This window comes from Bombina bombina, chromosome 4, assembly GCF_027579735.1.
Source record: "Bombina bombina isolate aBomBom1 chromosome 4, aBomBom1.pri, whole genome shotgun sequence".
NCBI classification, from domain to species: domain Eukaryota; kingdom Metazoa; phylum Chordata; class Amphibia; order Anura; family Bombinatoridae; genus Bombina; species Bombina bombina.
Window position 1 is genome coordinate 674638749 of NC_069502.1, and position 27561 is coordinate 674666309.

At 37.2% G+C, this 27561-nt stretch overlaps 1 protein-coding gene across 1 annotated transcript in view; it reads left to right on the forward strand.

The window, feature by feature from the left end:
- Positions 1-27561, forward strand: part of ROS1 (ROS proto-oncogene 1, receptor tyrosine kinase) — a 474496-nt gene that overhangs the window by 83664 nt on the left and 363271 nt on the right. The window contains exons 9-14 of the mRNA XM_053712162.1: positions 11147-11331; positions 13259-13356; positions 17342-17865; positions 19765-19974; positions 21352-21462; positions 23454-23635. Coding sequence (XP_053568137.1) covers positions 11147-11331; positions 13259-13356; positions 17342-17865; positions 19765-19974; positions 21352-21462; positions 23454-23635 — 1310 coding nt within the window. The remainder of the gene's footprint in view (positions 1-11146; positions 11332-13258; positions 13357-17341; positions 17866-19764; positions 19975-21351; positions 21463-23453; positions 23636-27561) is intronic.

Sequence of the window (27561 nt, forward strand, 5' to 3'; positions counted from 1 at the left end):
ACGATGTGATACAAAGTCACTTGCTATGAATACTTGAAAAGTCCCTCCAGATAGTAAAACCGGGACCAGATTTTCAATTCCTTATGGGCATCCGTACTAGTGACTCTGAGAAGCGATCGCTGTATTTTAGGAGCGCCAATGCCAATGCCGATATCGTCACTCTGAAGGAGTACGGATCCTCAAACAGTCCAAAAAGCCTAAACGCGTTTCAACCGCCAACGTGCGGTCTTTTTCAAGAGGTAAAGAATATTCTTTACCTCTTGAAAAAGACCGCACGTTGGCGGTTGAAACGCGTGAATAAATTTTCATCTTGTAAGTGCAATCCATATTGTGTGGTGTGTTTGTTGTACTTACCTACACTTGAGTCTGTTTGCGCTTGTGTGTTTTACAGATTTGGGATTAAATGAATATGAGTCTCATATGATTAGTCTTCTCAGAAAACATTCTCTGTCACATCCAATTAAAACTACATATAAGGCTGCTAAGATTACTGAGATATTATTTTTTATTTTAAAACATCTTCAGTAATAATTTAAAGAGATATAATAAATGTATAAAAATAATGTAAAAGTACACATTCTGTATTTTAAAGTTAATGACCATAATTGTTATAAGTCCTGCGGAGATTAAATTAAAATACGCTGAGAGCATCCACAAACTCCCCAACCCACTCCCCTGACATATCAGAAGAATCATGTCAGGGGAGTGGGTTGCAGAGTCTATGGCTGCTCTCAGCGTATTTTAATCTCCAATGGATTTATAATAATTTACTATGGTCGTTGACCTTCTCAATTCTGCTATAACCTAATAGTTGGGACAAAATGATTACATGCCTTGATGGAAATATAGAAAATAGAGGTATAATAACTATTGGGAATTAATGAATAAATAGGAGATAATTAATTAATTAATTTTGATGTTTGTTAATATTTGATTTGTACTTACATTTACAATAGATGCTAATTTGTATATATCAGCTAATCTATTTGGGCAATAATCTAGCAAAGTAACTTTTACTATTTTACGATAACTAAAATTATTTAAAGGTACAGTCTACAATATAATTTTTATTGTTTTAAAATATAGATAATCCCTTTATTACCCATAACCCAGTTTTGCACAACCAAGACAGATATATTAATATACTTTTTACCTCTGTGATTACCTTGTATCTAAGCATCTTCTGACAGCCCCTTGATCACATGACTTTGTATTTATTATCTGAGTTGCATTTAGTATTGTGTTGTGATAACTCTTAAATAATTTCTCGGGCGTGAACACATTGTTATGTATATGGCCCACATGAACTAGCAGTCTCCTGTTGTGAAAAGCTAATAAAAAGGCATGTGATTAAGAGGCTGTCAATAGAGACTTTGAAACAGGCAGACATTTAGAGGTTTAAATGTTATAAAGTATATTAATCTAACAATGTTGGTTGTGCAAAGCCGGGAATGGGTAGTAAAGGCATTATATATCTTTTTAGAAAATACATTATTTGTGTGTAGACTGTCCCTTTAACATAGGATACATTTTACTCTGTACATGAGCAGTGCGCTGAGGAGACTATGAGCTTGATTTATCAAAGTGTTCTTGAATGCCCCATGTCATTCTCCTTTCCGTTAACCTGAGCTTACCTATGTCGAAGCGCACATGTGTGTGCTCATTTATAAAAAAAAAGTCTCCAATTGAATTAATATTTGTACCTTATGCCTGAAATAAGCTGGTTGCAAGGAAGTGAGCCGGAAGCAAGAGACTTTGATTAGATCACTTGATTATGGTTAGATCACGGAGGTGAGGGTAGATAAAATGATTTATTTACATGTTGCTAAAAAAAAATAGGGCTAATAAAGTGGTTTTCCCTGACATGAACAATCTGATATACAAAAGTTATTCATGCCGATAGTATGTCAATCCTTATATGGGCAAATCCTCCTCTTCCATCTCAAGCCTTACCATTTGCTGAGATATAGAAATACCAGCCAAAATCAGAAAGTATTCCATAATGTGCACACAACACAAGCTCATAGATAAATTAATTCAACTGCTGTTCTCCACAGTATCTATGGAAAACTTTCTTGCACATAGATGATGAAGAATGTGAAGAACGTGTTTTGTACAAAAAATAATACATTATTATTATTATTTATTTATGAAGCTCCAACAGATTCCACAGTGCTGTCCATGGGTACAAAATTCAACAAGCCAATACAGGGGGAATTGAGGGCCCAGTTCTCGTGGGAACCTTTTCAATCTAGATGGATTGGAGGGTGAGAAACAGGAGGTGGGATTGCAAAAGGTGATAATGATGCAAGTGGAATTAATTTGTTATTGATTTTGGTGATAGGCTTCCCTGAACAAAAAGGTCTTTAGGGAGCTTTTAAAAGAGGGGAGGTTAGGAGAAAGTCTGACAGCTTGAGGAAGTGCGTTCCAAAGGGTTGGTGCCGCATGAGAGAAGTCCTGTAGTCTACCATGGGAGGAGGTGATGGTAGAAGTTGCAAGAAACAGGTCATTGTTTGCTCTTAGGGGGCGGGCTGGAGTAAATTTGTTGATGAGTGAGTACAGGTAGGGGGGCTGAGTTTGTAAGGGCTTTGTAGGTCAGGGTGAGAATTTTGAATTTAATTCTGCTGTGAATAGGGAGCCAGTGAAGGGACTTACAGAGAGGTTCAGCAGATACAGTGCATCGTGAGAGGTGGATTAGTCTAGCAGAGGCATTTACGATGGATTGAAGGGGGAGACACAGGAGAGAGGAAGGCCAGTTAGTAGGTTATTACAGTAGTCAAGTTGGGAAATTACTAGGGAGTGGATTAGCTGTTTAGTAGTTTCAGCACTCAGAAATGGACGAATTTTGAGATATTGCATAGGTGGTTGAATGAGGAGAAGGAGTTGCCAGCAAATGAGACAAAAAAAGGACCTATTAGATAGGTAAGAGTGGATCCAGGAGAGGGCAGTGTCACTGAGCCCAAGGGAGCTGAGAGTCAATAGGAGAAGGGGATGGTCAACAGTGTTGATGGCAGCAGACAGGTTGAGTAAGATAAGTATAGAGTAGTGGCCGTTGTTTTTAGCAGAAAGAAGATAATTAGTAATCTTGGTGAGGGCAGTCTCAGTTGAGTTTTGGGGACAGAAGCCATATTGCAGGGGGTCAAGCAATGAGTTGGAGGAGAGGAAGTGGGTTAGGTGATTGAAAACTATTTTTTCCAGTACTTTTGAAGCTAGCGGAAGCAGTTATATGGGGCAGTAGTTTGCAGGAGGATTGGGGTAGAGGGAGGGTTTTTTGAGTATGGGGTGACCTTTTGTTTGAAGGAAGAGAGGAATGAACCGGTAGTAAGGGATAGGTTGAATATGGGAGTAAGAGCTGGATTGAGGGTAGAAGACAGAGAATGTATTAGATGTGAAGGGATAGGGTCAAGTGGGCAGGTAGTGAGGTGTGAGGAAGACAATAGGGAACTCACTTAATTCTCAGTGGTTGGGGGGAAGGTGCCGAGAGTGGTGAAGAGGGTGACCGGGGGTGGAGATGGAAGGTTGCAGTCTTGTGTTGGGATATTACTTTGGATGGTAAGTGTTTTGTTGAAAAAGTAGTCTGCCAGGTCTTGAGCACTAAAGGCAAATGAAGGGGATGGTGCAGGTGGATACAGGAGAGAGTAGAAAATAAAGAAGAGACGTTTAGGGTTTGAGGAGTGAGTAGATATAAGAGAAGAGAAGTAAGTTTGCTTGGCTAAGTGAAGGGCTGAGGAGTAAGAATAAAGAATGAACTTATAGTGGAGGAAATCTGGTTCAGAGCGGAATTTCCTCCAGGCCCGTTTCAGCAGTATGGGAGCATTTTTGCAGGTAGCGTGTTTGCTGAGAGTGCCAGGGCTGGAGCTGATGATGTGGGGTTTTGTGTATTTGTGGAGGAGCAAGGGTGTCAAGTGCAGAGGAGAGAGTAGTGTTATAGTGGGTTGTATTAAGGTCAGGGCAGGATATTGTGGAAGTGTAGAGGAGGCGCTTTGAATAAGATTGGAAAGTTGGAGAGGATCCACATTGTTCAGATGCGGGGGTGCGGGGGAGAAGTATGTTTAGCTTGTACATTATGATTACAGGTGAGCAGATGGTGGTCCGATATGAGAATTGGGCAACAGGTGACATCAGAAAGAATGCAGAGGTAGGAGAATATCAGATCGATAGAGTGACCATCGCGGTGAGTAGGAAATAGGGTGGATTGTGAGAGACCAAAGGAGTTTGTGAGTTAGAGAAGTTTAGAGGCAGCAGGGACAGATGGTTTATCAATGGGGATGTTGAAGTCCCCTAGTATTAGAGCAGGTGTATTTGTAGAGATAAAGTGAGAAAGCCTCTCTCTGAGGGAGAACAGGCAGATGCAGTGGACTTCAAAGGAGAAAAAGGAGAGAGCTGGATGAGGAGGCAGGTGCTGATAGGAACAGGAGGGAGAGAGTAAGATTCTAACACCACCACCATGTTTCTTACCTGGCCTATGTGTGTGGCTAAAGTGGAGACTACCGTGAGTGAGAGCAGCAATGGAAGCAGTGTCAGAAGAATATTAACCAGTTTTCAGTAATTGCTAGAAGATTGAAAGCGTTAGAAACAAACAGGTTGTGAACAGTTGTAAGTTTGTTACAGACAGAGCGAGCATTCCAGAGAGCACAAGATAAGAAAGGGGATAAGTGCTGTGGGTTAACGCAGATCAGATTACTAAGATTGCGTGACCTAGAGTATGTATTGTGGGAGACTGAGCGAGAGTGTAAAAGTGTGGTGATTGCTGCAAGGCCAGGGGTTAGGAGAGATATCACCAGCAGCAAGCAGTAGTAGGAGTGTGAGTGACAGAAGGTGAGTGTGAGACTTGTAGGAGCGGGTATGATTAGAGACAGGAGAGTTAGATGGGAAAGTATTTCTAAGGAGACAGAGTAGTTGATGAGAAGACACCAAAGGGGATGAGAGAAGGGAGGGTGAGATAAGGATAGTGTGGGTGTTGTTTTTATTGTTATAGGGACATGCAGTGAGTTTTAGGAGAAGGGCAGACAGAAATAGCAGAAAAGACATAGAGAGCATTGTGCAGGTGTCTAGTTAGTAAGGATTACCTGTTAGTGTGGTCTGCAGTTTTCCCCTCCAGTTTCTAACTCCAGTTCTTAACTCTGCCACTTGTAACACAGGGCCATACATAGCCAAGGCTCAGATAGCCTGTGTTCAGTTGTATATAGCAGTGAGATTTGAGTTGTAATGATTTGATTCAAGGCAGCTGTGTTAGAAGCAGACTAGTTAGCTAGACTGGAGTTACACACACTTGCAAATTAGATTTGGGGTGGGGGGGGACAAAAGGCTGGGGATGCACACAGAAATTGTACAGAGGAACTGATAACATATTTACAAAAAAGTCCTAAATTCAAACATCAGAAGAGATGCATACCAGAGTATTAAAAACAGATTAAAGGGACGTGGAAATGCAGCCAGGCAGATAAAGGGAGTAGAAGAGATGCATACTGAAGTATTGAAAACAGATTAAAGGTACATGGAAACGCAGCCAGGCAGATAAAGGGAGCAGAAGAGATGCATACCAGAGTATTGAAAACGGATTAAAGGGACGTGGAAATGCAGCCATGCAGATAAAGGGAGCAGAAGAGATGCATACCAGAGTATTGAAAACAGCTTAAAGGGATGTGGAAACGCAGCCAGGCAGATAAAGGGAGCAGAGGAAATGCATAACTTAGGTAAAGCTGCTTAGGTAAAGCTAATTTCAGGGTTAAATCAAAATTCATTAAAATTATGGCGGAGCTAAAAATCTGAGATTAAAATCCTCCATGTCTCAAAAGTAAATTGATACAAAATTTTTGCATAGGAAATTAGCACATCCAGGCAAGTTCCCCGCTTGTTTTTCCACAGTAAAACTCCATGTACACTGTTACCAATGCACAAGAGGATTCTGTTTAGGATATGCAAATTAGATATGCAAAATCTCAGATTTTTACTTCAAATACTGTTTTAACACAGCGATCCCTTAATAGGGTTATTTGCAGCAATACAGAAACCACTGCTAGACAGCCTGTTTCGTTCTTGTTGGAACTCTTCAGTAGCAGATAGATTTCTGATTGCTGCTTAGGTAAAGCTAATTTCAGGGTTAAATAAAAATTCATTAAAATTATGGTAGAGATAAAAATCTGAGATTAAAATCCTCCGTGTCTCAAAGTAAATCAATACAAAATGTTTGCATAGGAAATTAGCACATCTAGGCAAGTTCCCCGCTTGCTTTTCCACAGTAAAACTCCATGTACACTGTTACCAATGCACAAGAGGATTCTGGGTAGGATATGCAAATTAGATATGCAAAATCACAAAATCTTGGTCTCATAGGTGTATATGTTAATTAATAACCCATATTTAAATTAAAATTAAGCAGAATGTATATATGTTCTGCTTTATATAATGCAATCTGGTGGTTATTAGTGGTTTTAAATTTTAAAGCATCAAGTTTTGAATAAAACACACATGTGATTTACAGAAAAACAAGAGTGCAATTAAATTGATGATAAAGTAAGTAATGTAAAAATCCACCTATGCAATCTCTGTGCTAGTCTCAAAAATATTGCTATATTGTTTTGCTGGAAAAGTAAAACACATCTGTAAAATTTCAATCTATTTTTACTACCTTCTTTTTTTCCTCCCTCCGCCCCCTTCCTGTTCCATTCTGTTATGTAGTGACGTATAGAATGGTCTCACCCGCTCTCTTGGTGTTGTCTAATATTGCACCCGTCACTCAATGCATCTCCAATGTATACAGTGAACCGTCTATAGCATTGCTGATTCACTGTACATAGGAGCACACAAATTAGGTTCTGCAGGCATTACTGTGAGTTAGGATTGCTACTCATTTTACAGCCATGAGCCATGCGCCAAAGGCTTCCTATTGGCTATTCCCCATATAGAAAAAAAAGCTACATTTCCTGGGGGCAGGCAGCTGGTTAGTGATTATATAAGTCCATTTAATCAATTTAAAAATAATTGCACTGTGTAATTAAAAAAAAGGACAGCATTAGCATTCACTTAATGTACACATAAGTAATCTCTACTTTGTAGCAGACTCTTATTTACCATCACTTTAAGTGTATTCTTACCAGTCTGAATTTTGCTGATCTGTAAATATGATACTTATAAATACACAGCACCTTAGTGTCTAAATGTTAATCTTTATTGTATTATTAATAAATAGATACAGGCATTTCCTTAAAGGGACAGTCTACATAATAATTTTTAGTGCTTAAAAAGATAGTTAAACCCTTTATTACCCATTCCCCAGTTTTGCATAACCAACACAGTTATATTAATACACTATTTACCTCTGTGATTACACTGTAACTAAGCCTCTGCAGACTGCCCCCTTATTTCAGTTCTTTTGACAGACTTGTATTTTAGCCAATCAATGCTGACTCATAGGTAACTCCACGGGCGTGAGCACAATGTTATCTATATGGCACACATGAACTAACACCCTCTAGTTGTGATTTCCCCCCCCCAAAATGTATTCAGATAAGAGGCGGCCTTCAAGGACTAAGAAATTAGCAAATGAGTCTACCTGTGTTTAGCTTTCAACTAAGAATACCACAAGAACAAAGCAAAATTGATGATAAAAGCAAATTGGAAAGCTGTTTAAAATGGCATGCCCTATCTGAACCATGAAAGCTTATTTTTGACTAGACTGTCCCCTTAAGTTGATATTATTGTGGTGCCATTGGTATATTGTACATTTGTTACAATAGATATCTTAAATGCTGTACATATACCTGTAGGTAACTTAAATGTTGTGCTACATTATGGGTTGGATTACAAGTAGAGCACAACTGATAGCACAGTGCATTATCTTGTGCTCTGCCTAGTGCAAAGAATAAAGCACAATCAGCTACAAAAAGTGCATGGTTAAAAATGCTAACCAAACCATCTAAATGCATCCGAATCTTGTTTAGCAAGGTCTATACTTTGAATGGATTGCGCAGAACGGTATTAGCCCACTCATTGCACTCATATTAGTGGTCAGTTAAATACTGTGCTCGTGTGCAACCCAAAATATAGATTTAAAATGTATTGCTTTTTAGGACGTAAAGTAAACCATTATTGGTTGCTAAGTTGCACTATAAAACATATGAAAATGCTATGGAAATAATTGATTTAATTTATATTTAGACTTAAAGGGACAGTATACACTCATTTTCATATAACTGCATGTAATAGACCCTACTATAAAGAATAAGATGCACAGATACTGATATAAAAATCCAGTATAAAACTGTTTAAAAACTTACTTAGAAGCTCTCAATTTAGCTCTGTTAAAAAGGCAGTTGGAAAGCCCACTGCAAGTGGAAAATAATTCACTCCCCCCTCCCCCTTCTTTTGCATATGAAAATACCCTTTACACAAACAGGAGCAAGCTGGAGAAGGTATACATCAGTATTCACATAAAACTTTGGGGCTTGGTTAGGAGTCTGAAAATCAGAGCAATGTTATTTAAAAATAAGCAAAACTATACATTTTTTTAAAAAAAACAACTTTATGGGCTATATAAATAGATAATCTACAAAACATTTATGCAAAGAAAAATGAGTGTATAATGTCCCTTTAATACTTAAGAGATAAATGTTTACTAATGAAAATAAGTTTTTGTGGCAGAATTAAAGGCATTTGGTATATGGCAAGAGACAGGACTGGTAAGGGGTCAAAGATGTATGTGTGTACATTTATATTTATACTGTATATATAAATAAATATATATATTAATGTGTGATGTCTTTTATGCTTAAATTCCATTGAAATAGTATAGCACATAACTAAATAAACAACTCTACTACTTGAGCTTAATTTTAGTGCTCAGAACTTGAGCAATATCCAACATAAATTTTACTGTGCACCCCCATAGAAGTCTAATATGTGAGGAAATTAAAGAGACATTTCAGCCAAAACTGGAATGCACATGGAAGCATTTCAGTTTTGAATGTAAGCATTTTTGCAGTATACATGTATTAGCAAAAATGCTTTTAGTAAAAGCTATAGCTGTTTCAAAAGTGTATTTAAATATATTCCGTTCACAAGCATTTTAAACACAGCGAGCCTAAGTTGCTCGGATTATATGATAATGACTACATTTGTTAATTGCTTACATGATACAAGTCCCATTTGTGCTCTGAGCAGCTGCAGTATTTAAAATGCTAGCGCACTGAGAATATCCAGCTATGCTTCACATGCACGTGCATAAAAAAAATCTTAAAACTAAAACAGTGATAACTCCTATTAAAAGCATTTTTTGTCTATACCTGTACATTGCAAATATGTTTCTATTCAAAAATGTAATTCATCTATGGGCATTAACATTTTAACTGGAATGTCCCTTTAATGTCATTAATGACATGCATATGTTAGGGTGCAAAAATGGAAGTGGTAAGGATTGTGCTTTAGCAATTTTAACTCACCTTACCACTTGCATTTTTTCCATCCACTTGTAATGCAGGCCTATGATAGTAAAGTGGCACTCTAACTTATTTATTAATGATTTACAAATTTAAATTTACAATGCCACTGTTTCCGCGTGAGCCTTCAAGCTCACCGGAAACAGGATTTAAGAAGCATTGGTCTTAAGACCGCTGTTACTTAACTCGTCGGCTGCCTCTGAGGCTGCGGACATCAATCTGCCCGATCTGATACGATCGGGTTGGGTGACACCCCCTGCTAGCGACCAATTGGCCGTGAATCTGCAGGGGGCGGCATTGCACGGATCATGTCTGTCCGACAGTTAGTAAATCGGCCCCATAGATTATTGTACATCAGCTAATGAGAAAAATACCAACCATAAAATAACTATGGAATAAAAACAAAACAAATAAACACACACAAAAACAACAGAAATTAATAGATAAATACATACCTTATTGACCTAATGTAATTTCAAGTTAGCAAAGCAAAGCAATTGCTGCAAATTAACTCAAATGTTACCCATTCCTACACTTGAAGGCCTTCACAGTGGCATTTGTTCATTTATGCTCTGTGACATATCGAGAGAAGGATTTACAGCCCAGGTGCCTGTAGGCACAAAAATGAGAAGTGTCCGCGACACTCCCTGCTCTCTGTTGACAAATGTAGCAGCGACCTTAACTAAGATGGCTGCCGGTAGTAAAAAAACAGCACCATGCTTGTGCGGTGGCCAGCTTTGTTACCGGATGTCACGCATGTGTAAAACTCACAGTGACTTTAATCAAGACGGCCATCGCACATGCGCAGTGCAATTATTTTACTCTTTTATACATCTTAGTTAAGGTTGCTGGCTGACCAGTATTTATAATAGGCAGTGACAGATGCCCCTCTATGGAGGGTGCCTGTAGAAACATGCCTACTCTGCCTTATTATAAATCCGGCCCTGGACATATCATCTACTACAAAAGATGTCTAATATATAAGGTACACCACAAATGTTATACAAGAGCAATGATAAAGTACAGAGTTGAGAGAGTATAGTGAAGCTGACATTCACTGTATTCATATCAATATTTATTCATCATATCTTTCATGCAAATTAAGATTAATTTTATCCTGCTCAATATCTAGTTTTTTATGTTATATAATACATGCAATCCTCTTATATTTGCATTATCATAATTGTTGAGTACTTTAGATGGGTAGACACTGCTTTTGTGTACTGTCTTAATTGATGTTTTTCATAAAAAATACACATTTTCATATAAAAATTACAACTAGCAATAAAACATTTTGTTTTATAATAACATAACATTTTGAATTTATTTGTTGAAGTGAATGGTAAATTCAATGATGATATAAAAGTGTTCCAATAGTTTAAAAACTTCATACAATAGACCATTGTGTGGATAATCAGTAAAGAAATTGATAATTTCACAAAATGATAACAACAATAGTACTTTTTCTATTTTTTTAAACTTTGGTTTTAGGATATTAATTGCATATCTTCCAATGAACCACAAGCCTTGACATTTATATTTTGAATTTTTACTTGGAAAAAAAACAAATTGATTGAGCATTTATTTTCAATTAATATACCCTGGATTATGAGTTATACCAGAAGCATCGCATTGTTTTGTATATGTGGCTCAGATCCGTTAAATGATAGGTTGATTACATGTAATCTTTTTACTTGTGTTCTCCATAGCTATTTCTATAAACGTTTACACGGAGGAGATCTTTTTCTCAGAACGGAATTATATTTGGGTGAAAGGAGCCACTAATATAACTGACACATCAAATCTTAGGATTTATTTCACTGGCCTTGGGGCCATTACTTCCATTTCTGTGGACTGGCTCTTTAATAAGATGTATTTTGTCATGGACAAACAGGTAGGTGTCATTTAAACACCACTCGTGCAAAGTTCTCCATTAACAAATATTATTAGTTGAATTAAAAAAATAAAAATATTAAATATTAAATTTAAATGACACTTTTATGAATCCCCAAAGGAAGTAAATACAACAAAACGTTTAATTAAAGGGACAGCGTACTGTGAGTTTTTCACCCCTTTAATGTACTCCCAGTTATTAATTTTACCTTCTAGAGTGTATTCTAATGTTTACAAATATCTTCTTTACCTTTCTTTTGATTTCAAATAGCCGCCTGTTGTATCCCCACCTATACTGAAAATGTCAGTATATAAGTATTGGTTAAAGAAAAGATATGTAAACAAGAATGTTTCTGTATACAGTGAGAAAAGGAGGACTTTGTGTTTATATATCAAAAGATAATATAATTTGGGCTGTTCTTCCAGCAAGCTCAGTCCATTAGATTGGACAGAAGTTATAACAAGTCATTGGAAGTACAAGGGGAAGCCACTTTTACAATTCACTGTCCCTTTAAATATAGTAAATAACATTGCAATGCACAGTCAGTATGTATTTTGCTTATTAATGTTGATTTTTGCCAAAGAACTCTTCCCTATTCCCTCTCTAACCAGAGGGACTGCAGACCCGGTCTGTGCACACTTCTGTTATCCTGGTTTGCATGGGTAAATGACAAAACTACTCAAATTTTACACAAATATCAATATTGTTCCTATAATGTCATGGGCCAAGATCTTGTTGCACACAGCATTGTGGTTAAACAATATTGCAGGTTAACCATCTTTAGGGTTATGGCTACTATTGGAGTTAAAGAGACATTAAAGGGACAGTCTAGTATAAATTAAACTTTCATTATTCAGATAGGACTTTTAATTTTAATTGACTTTCCAATTTACTTTTATCATCAAATTTGCTTTTTTCTTTTGGTATTCTTAGATTAAACTAAACATAGGTAGGCTCATATGCTAATTTCTAAGCCTTTGAGGGCTGCCTCTTATCACATGCTTTTTAAATCTCTTTTCAACACAAAGAGACAGAAAGTACACGTGGGCCATATAGATAACACTGTGTTCAGGCACAGAAAGTTATTTAAGATTTAGCACAAAACAATGCTAAATTTAAGACAATAGATAATAAACAGTCAAAGTCATGTGATCAGGGGGCTGGAAGAAGGTTCCTAGATACAAAGTAATCACAAAGGTAAAAAGTACATTAATATAACACTGTTGGTTATGCAAAACTGTGGAATGGGTAATTAAGGGATTATCTATCTTTTAAAACAATAACAATTCTATGGTAGACTGTCCCTTTAATCTCAAAAATTGTTATCATTCTTGTGAAGGAACATAAACTAATCATGATAAAATATTTTTTGCTTCCAAAAGATTAATTTAAAAGCTTTGTCATTAATAATGAAATTAATAGGAGATGAATGTATGTGAGAAATGATCCCCATGGACAAATTAGTCACTGGCTGATAAGGACAGCTCCTCTAGCTTTATTGGTAGACAGTGACACATCTGCATTACCATGACAACCATACACATTGTATCCATGCCAGGAACTTCCATTTCTGACAGCACAAAATGTAATACATTAAACATACTTTTATGCGCAGCCAACTCATTTACTTATCTCTTTAACAGCAACACATTTAAATAATGTTTGTGCTGTACAAACCTTTATAGAATCACAAGTTATTATAAACACTAAAAACTAATATATAAAACAGATAAGGGGTCTAAGACAAGTGGGTGCCTTTACACCATGTGAGTACCCTGTGTTTTCCATGTTCTTATACCCAGCTGGTTATTGATCACACATACGGCTCCACTTTCCCTGTCTTTGTTAAACTAATAATAATAATAATAATAATAATAATCATGTTTGTAATTTATCTATGTGTGCATCTTATTTTTTTTTATTATAGGTGTACACCTGTGATTTAAATAACTGCTCAGATGTGAAAATGGTTACTTTGAATTCAACTTTCAGTCCACACAAACTTGTCGCTGATCCATACAATGGGTAAACTTTAGTTATATAAAGAAATGTGAAAGACCATGTTGGAAATGTTTTTGTCTCACTCAGTTGGCATAAATATAATAATTAGCTTTATTGAAACATTCTAATTTACTTATGGTACATAGAAATTGTGCGCTTCGGGGGGGGGGGGGGTATATCTTTATTGATAATTGTCAATCAGTGTTTCTCTACTAAAGTCCTTAGGGCACACTAACCTGAAAGAAATAACCCATCTGACATCAACCAAATCACATATTTTTACTGGTCAGAATAAAATCAATAATTACTTTGCATACAGTGTTTTTTTTTTAAGGTGTTCTTAGTAATGCATGTACAATATACAAATATTCTGAATGATACAGAAATAAAACAAAAACTTCTTCATAGTTACATTTTTTTTAAGGGAATCATAATAATAGAACATATACAAATGTAGAAGAAAAAGGGGAAAGAGAAAAATACCTTGGAATTCATTGTTGTTTCTAATATATTCAAACAAATATGTCTCCCATTTTAGTTCCTTCCCACATACGTGATATCTTGGCCATCAACCGGCACAGAAATATCTTAAATTCCAGTGAGATATTTCCCACGCTTAGGGCAAAACCTTTTTCTCATATGCCTATTTGCCTTTCAAGGTCATTGATAGCCAGGGACAAATTTATAATTAGGCAGAGTATGCATGTCCCTACAAATGCCCTCCATATTATTATGGACTATCCGAAGTACCATCCTGACACTAACCTGCAATCTTCCAACTCCAACCTGTCACCCCCTCTGCCACTCTCTACACCTTTTTTTCCAGCCTTCGAGAATGAAGTTTGTTCCTATTTTCCTCACGCCTCACTACCTATTCTCTCGACCCTATCCCTTCCCATCTAATACCTTCTCTGTCTCCTACCCTCACTCTTGCTCTTATTATTATCTTCAACCTATCCATTTCTACTGGTTTCCATATTCTTTCAAACATGCAAATGTCACTGCCATACTCAAAAACCTCTCCCTTGACCATAACTGTCCTGCAAACTACCACCCTATATCATTGCTTTCACATACATCAAAACTCCTTGAAAAACTAGTTTACGACCGCCTTACCCTCTTCCTGTCCTCCACCTCCTTGCTTGATCCCCTGCAATCTGGCCTATGCCCCATCACTCAACCGAAACTGCCCTGACAAAGGTTACTAACGATCTTCTTTCTGCTAAAAGCAACCACCACTAATTGTTACCTATCTTACTTGACCACTCAGCTGTCTTTAGCACAGTTGACCACCCCTCCTCCTACAGACCCTCAGCTCTCTTGATCTCTGTGACACGGCGCTCTCTTGGATCCATTCTCTTTCTAACAGGTCCTTTTCTGTCAGTTGCTGATGAATCCTCCTCTTCAATAGCTTCTCAAGGCTCTTTGCAGGGTTATTTATGCTTCTCCATTTATACTTCTTCACTGGGTAAACTCATCAACAGCTATGGCTTCAAATATCACATCTATACTGATGACACTCATATCTACCTCTCCACCCCTGCTTTCTCTTCCTCTTTCATTTCTCACATTAGAGAATGCTTACCTGGCATTTCTTCCTGGATGGCCTCTCATCACCTAAAGATTAACATGTACAAGACTAATCTCCTTTTAATCCCCCCTCTAGCTCCACTCCAATTTCTGACTTCTCTATCCCCATCGAAGGCATCACCATCTTCCCATCACACCAAGTTGGCTGCCTCGGAGTTGCACTTAACGTCAACCTGTCCTTCATCCCCCAAATCCTGCCGCAACCACCTACGCAATATTTCCAAAATTTGCCAATTTATGAGTTCACTACTGCAATAACCTACTCACTGGCCTTCCTCTCTCCCGTCTCTCCCCTTCAATCCATCCTAAATGCATCTGCCAGGCTAATCAACCTTTGCTGTTGCTCTGTATATGCTGCACCTCTCTGTGAGTGCCTTCACTGGCTCCCAACTCATAGCAGAATCAAATTCAAAATTCTCACCCTGATCTACAAAGCTCTTACCAATGCAGCTCCCACTACCTGTCCTCACTAATCAACAAATATACTCCAGCCTGCCCACACAATGACTTACTCCTTGCAACTTTGATTATAACCTCTTCTCATACTAGACTGCAGGACTTCTCTTCTGCGACACCAAACCTCAGGAATGCTCTCCCTCGCGCTGTCAGACTTTTCCCTAGTCTTCCTTCTTTTAAATGCTCCCTAAAGACATTTTTGTTCAGGGAAGCATATCACCCAACTCAGTAACAAATGAATCCCAATTACCTAATGATTGCCCACATCTAACTCTGTATTAACAACATTCTCAGTCCTCACCTCCTGTTTCTCACCCTCCCATCCTTCTAGATTGTAAGTTCCCACGAGAATAAGGCCCTCAACACCTGTATGTGTTTGTCAAATTTTGTCTTGTCTCTTTCAAGTCTTGCATCATTGTTTTATTTTAAACAAATTGTACTCTTGGACAGCGCTGCATAATAATTTGTTGCTATATAAATAAAGTATAATAATAATTACCAGTCAGTTTAAAATTACCTTCCTGAAACCACCATATTGACAGCTGGAAAAATCATAACAGCTAGTTCCCATTTAGCTAAAGGACATCTGATTTCAGAGCTAACTGCTTCCTGCACTTTCTATCATTTGTTAGCAGCAGTCATGTGCCTACTCTGACATCACAGGTGACTTAGGTGGATGGGATCTAGCTGCTACCCGCAATATGGTGTCCTCATGTAGGTAAAGTTAAGCCCATTACTATTTATAATAAATAATATAATATAAAAAAAATCTATGTTCTAATAGGATCTGCACCATAGTATTGATGTTGTCATATGTTTAAGAATATGATATGATTTTTTGTAGCCCCCACAAATAGATGTCTGTAACTATAGGCACAGCTGTGTTTCTAGTTGGTAATAAGTCTGTATAATTTAATATATCTGTATTCATAAACTAAATACAGGCTTTATATTGCACCTTCTCATACCCTTACCCCTGATGAAAGTATGGGGTCCAGGGAGGTGCTGTTATGTCACTGCCATCAGCCATCTTAGTTAAGGTTGCTGGCACAGGGGTATGGTGGGCACTTCTGATTTTGATGCCTACAGGCACCTGGGCTGTAAATCCAGCCCTGTTAATAGCACAACAACCACTCTATGTTCCAACACTCTAATATCATGCTTACCTTGATTTCTTTTTCTTTCTTTTTTTTGTGGTACCCAGATAGCGATAAAAAAAAAAAAAACTTAGACCACAGTCAGAAACAAGGGACAGGCCAAATGTCAACAACAAAGATTATCAGGAAAATAGCATGTGACTCTCAGAAGAGTAGTCAGGAAGGCTGGGTCACAGACAGGTGAAGTGGAAATTACTAACTCCCAAACCAGGAGCAAAATCAGGAAGAGATGGCAGTCTTTAGCGATTTATCATATAGGCCTACTGGAGTGCGTCTTTCTGTTATTCTTAATTGTCTACACTTGTGTTTGTCTATATTATTGCAGCATATTCACTCCAATACTTTACATGAGAAATCTTTGAGAAATCCTAAAATTCAGTTTCTGGTGAGTTCTGAAGGCAGTAACAATGTGATAGTGAACCATAACAAGTATCTAGACTTATATATACTCAACATATGATGAGTGATAGCTCTAATAACTAAATAGTCAGTAAAAAAAACACTAAGCAATAAAATACATTGACTAAATACATACAACCTAAATAGTTGTGAATAAAGAAGTATTTCAAAGTAGTAAATGGCTAAAATATAGTACTCTACTTATATTAGGATGCTACTAATTTCATCTAAAATGATCTGTATAATGTTTAGATTACGCCATAATGTATATGTATTGGCAATGAGTCTGCCATAAGTCATCAGGTAAATACACACTATATATTTACACAATTTCAACATTGAGTATGCTTTAGTTGAATTTAGTTTTGCTTCAGTACTTAAATGTTAAAATGTTCTGTTTTTCTTAGGTATCTTTTTCTCCTGATGGATAATGGTATTCACAGAATAGTTCTCCCTGAAACTTCTATTCAGGAAAATGTATTGAAAACTGTAGTGCACAGCAGAACTATTCAGGATTTCATGATCAATTTTCAGTCTAAGAGACTTGTTTATGTTAATAATGTAGACCGTGGACTTTTCTCCATTGTGTCTGCCTTTTTGGATGGATCTGATGCTCATGACTTAAGGGAAATAAGAGATGATACCATTAAGGAAATTAAAAGTTTTCTTTTTTTTGGTGATACAGTATTATTCACAGATGGAAACATTGTCTACTATGAGGAATTTAATATGGACAAATATTGGTATAATGAATATATAGTGGCTTGTGATATTGCAGCACCAACACTTTCAGGCTACAATAATATCAACTTGTATGGAGAATCTGTTCAGCCTTTTCCTCTGCCAAGTGAACCTCAACAAGTGTTGGTGTTGTTTGGTACAGAATGCGCCACAGTTCTGTGGAAGCCACCAAAAACCACCCTGGAGTCTAGTAAGTTTTATGTATGTGTGCTAATCGTTATTATATGTATATATTAGCTATTTTTATCTCAAGAATGTACTTTGGTGCTGTGTTCCTCCTTACTATGTGCAGGAACCAGTGAAAGCTGTTAAACCCATTCAAAACTTTGCGTTTCTCACTGCAATTATTTACACACAACTCTTAAAAATATTTATTATGAAAAACATATAAGATATTCACAACACTCAGGGTTAAACAGCATAGTCAGTCTGCTAATACAATGGATTGTAAAATATTTTTACCAGAGCATCTTATCAAGATAAAAAGGTTTTTGTGCACCCTATTCATTTAATGGAAACTGTAGAGAGCTCTATTAGTGAGATCAATGGTGAATTTAGTGTTTTGTTTTGAGTCTTCAGACAACAAGGCTAGCCTTGGTCATAATGTTGATATGAAGCATGGTTAGCCTTTAGAAATCTGTAGTGTGCATATCCAGCTCTAAGAATTAGAAAAATCCACAATTGTGACAGTTAAATTACATGAAATGGGGGCAAAATAATGGAGTGAAATCTTGTTTAATTGTATAATACAGCTATTTTGTTTGTATAGGAAGTTCACCTTCCATAGAATAGTATTTATTTATATATTAGAAATCTGCTACATGCTAGCAGGCATATTTAGATTTTATTATATCCTATCCATATAAATGTACTACTCCTTTATTCCTTTTGCTCACATGGAGAATTGGGTAGGGGTGGAACTGTTGTTTATATATACGTATGGGCCTAGATTTTTGGAGTACAGAAATATTAGCATCGTTATACGTTAACATCTCTTGAGGGCAATCTATAGCGTTTGTATTTTTGTGATCAAATTACAAGTCCATATGCATTTGTTATTGCTCGATTGATAGTCTAGAGCGCGCTATCATCTGCATGTCAGATAGTGATGTTGCACTAAATCCCTCATATAACAGACGTTTATGGGGGAGCATAGTAAAATTAATGTTAGATATCGCCCGAGTGCTATGCCGAGGGTGCACTCAGCTGATGGTGCGCAAACAGTGGAGTTCTTCATGTAGTTCTGTGCTATACTATTAATAATAATAATAATAATAATAATAATAGTTTACTTTAGGTCTCAAAAAGAGCTAAAGTTTACTACTGAATTTTGTATGGCACTCAATGGCAACATTTGAATTAGCACTTGCAATAAGAGAGCAAAGAGCACACTAAGAGCGCTCTCTGCACTATCAATTAAAAGTATAGGGTGAGCTACAGAAGGTTCTGTCATGCCATTGGGTGTTTTTATTTCCTGTTTCCCTGGTTATGGCATCATTTTTTGCAACTGTTATCGCAATCACGTCTTCTTTGGTGTCATTTTGTTACCCCCATGGTTTTTCCTGACATTCTGCATTATTATTTTTTTACAGGGTTAGCAGCTATCTTTGCCCGATTCTTGGTTCCTGAGTGTGCTTGCTCATTTGCTACTTTTGTCTGTTGGATCTTTTACCTTTGCTTTGTTTTTTGAACACCCTTTGCCTAGCATTTCTGTACCTTCTCTGCCAGTGTGTTAAATAACCGGACCTTCGCCTGAACATTAGCTACTCTCTTGTCTCTACTCTGTGCTGTTGTTTGGCCGATCTGTTGCTGATCCGGCTAGCCTGACTATATCTTCTCTGTGATGTCAAGTACTGGACTTTCTCAAGTGTGCAGAGTTTGTGTTTATCATTACACTACTTAGCCCCTGGATCCTAACCTGGACCGATTATTACATCTGTCTGACAGTTTATGCCATGTTAAGATGCTTTGGTTTAAATATTTATATTTTAGTTTAATCTTCCCTAGTTGACTAACACTATAGTAATTAAAAGTGCATAATTACAAAGTACATCTCTAAAAGTCATGGTGTGTTTTTTTACTTTCTAAGGTATCACTTCTTGGCAAAAATGGACATATACTGTTAACATCTCATCTCAACAGGCAGCAATAATGTATGTTTTTACAAATATCACATCTACTGAGATAACAGTGAAAGAGCTGAATAAATCTACCAAATATGAAATAACTGTTCAAGCTTCATCACCTGCTGGTGCAAGTCTGTCGACATTACCCATCACAGGAACCACTCTACACTCAGGTAGGCAATGCTGGAGGTCAAAATATTCAAACAAGCCAACATCGCTCAAAGACATTTAAAAAACAAAAAAACTTTATTGATCAGACTGCAATGCAACAGCACAAGGCATGGAGTGTTACTTACCACTAAACAATATAGCTGTAAATGATATATCCTAAGCATGAAATACTTTATCAGCTATACCTTAGATCTAAATTATGTTTTCTTTCCCTATTATTTTAAATCAGATTTTTTTTCTTCTACATTTGAATAGGCTATTACCTTACCTTTGTGTATCTGTAAATGTGAATGGTTATTCAACACAGCCTGAATAAAACTGCCTGTTGAAAAATAAATGCAAAGACTGATGTCATTCAGGGATATCGCCAATCAAACACTGTTTTTGGTGATCCCGACACTACAGGCAAGGGATAGTTGGTTGCCTAATGGGCGGCACTCACAGGCTTCATGGGATTACCGGTGACATCACAAAAGGGGCAAAACGAGGAAGCTTAGTGTAGCTGCAAAGTAAATAGATGGGGGGAGGTTCTTCAAACCCCTCGATATCAGCTACTTTAGCAGCTACAAACCTCCAAGACCCATTTGAAAGAGAATCGCCTGCTCTTTCAAATGGGGGTGGTCTTGGAAAGGTAGTACAAAGAATATGTTCAAAAATAAAGCAGAGACAAAACATGTCGGGATTTGCTTTGGAATGGGATATTCTATGCACAATACAAAAAAATATATATCATGTCTAGAGACCCCTAATAAAGTCTTTCTCTTATGAATTTTGTTTGTCAGGTGATCACAGCACACCTTGCAAGAAAAAAGGTGCTTTATTTCTGTACTGCATAATGGGGGCCTCTCTAATCTATATTATAACTCAAAAAAGCCTGTATGGGCCCTTATTTTACATGTGGCTACCCTTGATAATATTAAAAGGGTTAAATATGAAATTAGCAGGAAGTGCATGGTTGTGTGCAGATGAGTCCCAGGAAACTACTGCTCATTGGCAAATATGGACAACTTACACTTAAGTTTTCTTAACAATAATGCATATGTTTGTCATTTCAGAATAATGAGAAATAAAAATACATATAAAATACTTTATTTTTGACCTGATAAATTGCACACATAGAAATATTAGACCCATTTAAACTATGATATGCTATTGTGGATATAGATAAACCATCTCTAAATTAATAAGAGCCCCAGATAAGAATGAAAGGCATAAAAGGAAAAGAAAATCATAGAAGGGTGGGAAGTGCAATGAGAGTGATGTATCATAGAGCTTTAGAGTCCTACAACATCAACCATCTCCCATATTTCCCATAATACTCAGCATCACTAAACACCATATAATATTATATCTTAATTCTTATTTTTTTTTTATTATAGGTGATGAAGAACGTTATTTTCTAGCAATAGGTACTAATGGATTATGGAAGCAACCTTTGGACAGATTTGGTCCAGGAACATTTCTTTCAGACAAACCTAGACTTGCTTCAGGTAAAAAATTAACTCTGGTATAGCTGGTACTGCTACTACAGTTAGTCATTTTTCAGTAATGCTTTTAATTAGGATAAACTGGAAATAGAGTACATAAAATACCTGCAGGGCCAGTGTTAGAATTATTGGTTACACAGACGGACACATTTTGCTGCCACCGCCCCAAATAAATTATATTCCCTGCCATTACTGCTTCTTAACAAAATGTTTTTGTGATGTGTTAAGCAGCAGTAGAGAAAATAGATATATATTATCATATCAAACTCTTGACTGTTAATCTCATTTATTGTAACTATAATAGCTATAATGTTTAATTTCTGCATGAGATAACGTACCAAAGTGGTAGCTCTGTACAACATAGCAAATTCGTGGTGGCTCTGCATAATTAATCAAGCAGTGGTGACAATATATAAACACACAAACCTGGAGACAGAATTACTTTTTTATCTAGACTGAAACTTATCACAGGTAGTATATTGTCTGTCCAGGAAGGGACCCTAAGTTTGGGAAGTGAATATAAAAACACAGTCCTAGCACAGAGGATAAAACCCAGGACATGACCAAAATAGTAGTGGGAGCAAGCAGAAGCAGAGTTGATATCCAGGCCAGAGGTCAGCAACGAACAGGCAAAAGAAAGTACAGAATCAGTAGGCAAAGAGACAGAATCGTGATCCAAAGGAGACGTCAAAGGCAAGCAAAGTCAGCAACAAGTTCAGCCAAGGAAGTCTCTCAGGATAAGCACACCTAGGAAGAGATCCTATACACAGGCAAACACGGGAAGCGGGATGCTGGTTATATAGGCTGTTGATTGAGTAACTACCTGCAGCAGGCAGGCAGGGGGAGCCAGAGAGCCAGCCAAAGCAGGTAGTAAAATAAACTGTTCTAATGCAAAAACCTGAATCCTTCAGTGGCACAGAGAAAAGGCAACTGACCACAGATCAGAGATCCCAGGATCAACTCCAGGCACAGGTGTAACATCTTGGATATGTGTGCTGCGCAATGCTAACAAAACCAGCATGTCTAATAGGAAATGTTATCAAGCTGCAGATAGACAAGTTCTCAAGCACAGAACATGTCCACCTGCAATTGCAACTCCCAAAATGTAAGACTGCAGAAGAGCTCTGTTAGTTAATCCTGCCCCCTGCTCTTGGGAAACCAATCACCTGAACAAGTGAACTTGAGGTGGATTATCTCTGCCACCCTTGGATAAATTTTTGGTTGCAGACTCATTCTTGCAAGCCTGGACTACACATTCGCAGAAGCTGCGAATGCATATTGATTTTCCAAGCATTTATACACTAATAAATGCAACACGCTACAATATATGATAATGCAAGGCATATATACACTAATAGACATGCTGCACTGTATATAGTACTTATACACTAATAACATATATGCTGCACTGTATAATGATGTTAAGGGTTTACATATATACTATAGCACAGAACAGGCTGCCCTGTTTAATGATGATGAATGCTTGCACACTGATGGTGAGCACTCTGTGCTGCATAATGATGCCCAATATTTATACACTGAAAATGAACACACAAACTGCACTGAAACAGTACAAATGCTACATTTGGCCCCTGCTGTGAAACCCAAGCTTGGCTGCAAAAAAAAATAAATGTACACACATAAAAAAAAGGATGTCTTGCACCAAATTTCCACCCCCGACACCCCACACCCCCACCCCCATTCACCTACTCTGCCTCTATTGTTGCACCAGCTCTGGATACCTGTTAAATCACCAGTTTTACTGTAAAAATTATCCATGTATTACTTGAATTTTTACAATATAAAATGTGAATGTGGTTACTTTTATATATAACCATTGCATGCTTTTCAATAGCAATACTTAGGTAAGTTTCAGCAATCAGATCTTTTGTGTAAATAGTTTTAGACTATTTCATTTTAGTTTTTTTAATTTTAAGTACAATGTTTTTGCTATAAATCAAGCACCAATTTTTACTATGAGCATTTGTTTTAAGATCTGGACTGGTATAACAGCACCCTCTACTGGAGCAATGAAACAGGACAAGTAAACATGTGGGACATGAGAGATACTGTTGGCTTTAATATATCCCATATACCTGGAATACACAGGGCTGGAGCTCTGGCATTTGATTGGCTTGGTCAGGTTATTTACTGGTCTGATAAGACTGACTCCAAGGTATGTAATTACTAAAAACAATTGAATAAAAAAAAATTGCATTAAATAAAGCTAAGTCTGCGCAAGGAATTCTAGTAAATTTTGTAATAGTGGAAAATGCAGATTTGTTTAGTTTCTTTCATACCCATTTTACAATATTATTAGTTTTTAGCTAATAACAAAGTAGTAGGACCAGCACACCTTTAAATGTTGAAATGTCTATTAGACAGAAAAGTGGGTGCAAACAAATATAGAGCCAAATCCCCTAAGCTCCAGAAAAGTAGATATCCAAAAGAAAATTTTGCACTCTCAGGTGTGGAAGTGAAAAACCTTTATTAGGTGAACAGCAAGTCTTTAGCTAATAGTTTGTTTAAAGGTATATGAAACCCAGTTTTTTCTTTCATGATTCAGATACAGCACGCACTTTTGAGCAACTTTCTAATTTACTCCTATTATCAATTTTCTTTGTTCATTTGGTATCTTTATTTGAAAAGCAGGAATGTAAAGCATAGGAGCCAGACCATTTTTGGTTCCGCAGCCTGGATAGAGCTTATGGATTGGTGGTTACTAAGCTTACATTTCTGCTTTTTCAAATAAAGATACCAAGAAAATTAAGAAAAAATTGATAACAGGAGTAAATTAGAAAGTTGCTTAAAATTTAGAATTTCTGATTCAGATGTTGCCTTGATCCTTAGATCAAATATTAATTTAAAATAGTAAGCAATGACGAGTTAGTGCTGGCTAGGGTATACTATATTCTTTTTTTCCCTTTTTCTATTTTTTTTCTTTTTGATAATATAGATATATAGATAGATAGATAGATAGATAGATCACCCTTTAAGAGACACTCATTAAAGGGATATGAAACCCAAATGTGTTTTTTTTTTATGATTCAGATAGAGTATGCAATTTATTACTATTTTTTGAATGAATATTTTGTAATAAATTTATTATTTGCTAAAATCCCTTTTTTTCTTTTGTGAGTTAAAATGAAGTTCAAGTCCGCTGCTCTCAATTACATAATTCGAATTGTCATTATAAAAAACCATAATGTTCATTCATCAAAACTCTCTAAATTATCGCTTTCGTTTCATTTTTTAATTTTAATTTACCCTCCGTATTGCCGCAATTGTCCGCCCGACATTGGTTGCCTTTTGATTGACATGTTTTCGCAATTTGATATCCAATCCCTTCACTTCCCCCGGGGCGTCCTGCCCCTTTTCACCCGCGTCATAATACAGTCTAGCGCATGCGTATAACAGCGCTTCTCTCGTTAGTCGTCATGCTCGTGCATGATCTGCGCTTGCGTGTTAGCCTGTGTCTTTGGACAGTTGTCTATACTCTGGATACAATGTAACTCTGCTCTGGAATGAACTGCGGAACGGAACGAAAATTTTTACGCATGCGCGAATGAAGACAGGATGCGCATACGCATGCGCATATCGCATCCGTTCTTGTGCACGAGCATTGAAGTGACGACGTCAGCTTGTTCTTACGATCGCGACGTCAGTTGAGGGAAATAAGGAAGTAGACCGGGGGAGGAGTAAAGGTAACTAACAGCGATATAATATAGATATAAATAACTCGAAATTCATATCCATTTTCTGAAAAATAAGTAAGCGACTTTTATATTGGGAGGTTATTGTATACATGGGTGATGCGCAGTGGTTTGAAATTGAACTTCACTTTAAAGATACCCTCAATAAAACATAATTTATGTAAGAACTTACCTGATAAATTCATTTCTTTCATATTGACTTAGTTATGTATGGGATATACAATCCTACCAGGAGGGGCAAAGTTTCCCAAACCTCAAAATGCCTACAAATACACCCCTCACCACACCCACAATTCAGTTTAACGGATAGCCAAGAAGTGGGGTGATAAAGAAAGGAGTAATAAAGCATCAACAAAGGAATTTGGAAATAATTGTGCTTTATACAAAAAAATCATAACCACCACAAAAAAGGGTGGGTCTCATGGACTCTTGCTAATATGAAAGAAATTAATTTATCAGGTAAGTTCTTACATAAATTATGTTTTCTTTCATGTAATTGGCAAGAGTCCATGAGCTAGTGATGTATGGGATAGCAATACCCAAGATGTGGAACTCCACGCAAGAGTCACTAGAGAGTGAGGGATAAAAATAAAAACAGCCATTTTTATTATAATAATTATAATCCACAACCCAAAATATAAGTTTATTCTCATAAATGAAAGGAAAAAACTTAAATCAAAAGCAGAAGAATCAAACTGAAACAGCTGCCTTAAGAACTTTTCTACCAAAAACTGCTTCCGAAGAAGCAAAAAACATCAAAATGGTAGAATTTAGTAAATGTATGCAAAGAAGACCAAGTAGCAGCTTTGCAAATCTGATCAACTGCAGTGAAAACTGAACTAGTAGAATGAGCTGTAATTCTCTGAGGTGGGGCTTGACCAAAACTGAGCTGCTTCTTATCCCCCCCTCTTCGAGACATCCAACACCTGATATTTCTCTGATGGTTGGAGACTCTATTCTCAACACCTCACCTCAGGTCCGCTGCCTTGGGGTCACACTAGACTCAGAACTCACATTCAACCCACACATACAAGCGCTTACCAAATCCTGCCGTTCACACCTACACAACATTTCCAGAATTCGTCACTTCCTCTCTCAAAAAACTACAAAAAATACTTATTCATTCCCTCATTTTGTCACTCATTGATTATTGCAATCTACTCCTAAATGGCCTTCCAAAACACCGCCTCTCCTCCCTCCAATCTATTATGAATGCTTCTGCTAGACTCATCCACCTAAGTCGACGATCTACATCAGCTGCTCCGCTCTGCCAGTCTCTACACTGGCTCCCCATACACTCCAGAATACAATTTAAAGTATTAGCCCTAACCTACAAAGCACTCAACAGTCTAACTCCCAACTATATTTCCTCTCTCATCGTGAAATATTCCCCATCCCGTCCTCTTCGATAAAACTCTGACCTACGTCTCTACACTCCTGTTATCTGTACGTCCCACTCCCGCCTCCAAGACTTCGCACGTGCTGCTCCTGTCCTCTGGAACTCTCTACCCCGCTCCATTAGACTGTCTCCAACCTTGTATAGCTTCAGACGATCCTTGAAAACTCACCTATTCAGAGAGGCTTACCATCTCTCCTCCATCCCGCATCCGAACCAAACTAATACATGTACATGAACTGCCTGACTCACTGCTGCAAATACAACTGATGTAACAAGCTACCACAACCTTATGTCTCTGCACCCTAAGCCTATAGACTGTGAGCTCTCCGGAGCAGGGCCATTTTCCTCCTGTACTAGATTTGTTTCGTTTTGTTATGTTTTGTATTTTATCACAAATCTTTGTCATTGTATACCCCTATCACTGTACCCAGCGCTACGGAATTTAGCGGTGCTATACAAATAAATGATAATAATAATAATAATAGGCTTGATGAATCAAAAGCTTTAACCACAAAGCCAAAGAAATGGCAGAAGCCTTCTGACGTTTCCTAGAACCAGAAAAGATAACAAATAGACTAGAAGTCTTCCTGAAATCTTTAGTAGCTTCAACAAAATATTTCAGAGCTCTCACCACATCCAAAGAATGTAAAGATCTCATTAAAGAATTCTTAGGATTAGGACACAAGAAAGGAACAACAATTTATCTAATAATGTTGTTAGAATTCACAACCTTAGGTAAGAATTTAAATGAAGTCCACAAAACTGCCTTATCCTAATGAAAAATCAGAAAGGGAGATTCACAAGAGAGAGCGGATAATTTAGAAACTCTTCTAGCAGAAGAGATGGCCAAAAGAAATAAGACTTTCCAAGAAAGTAGTTTAATGTCCAAAGAATGCATAGGCTCAAATGGAGGAGCCTGTAAAGCCATCAAAACCAAATTAAGACTCCAAGGAGGAGGGATTGATTTAATGACAGGCTTGATACGAACCA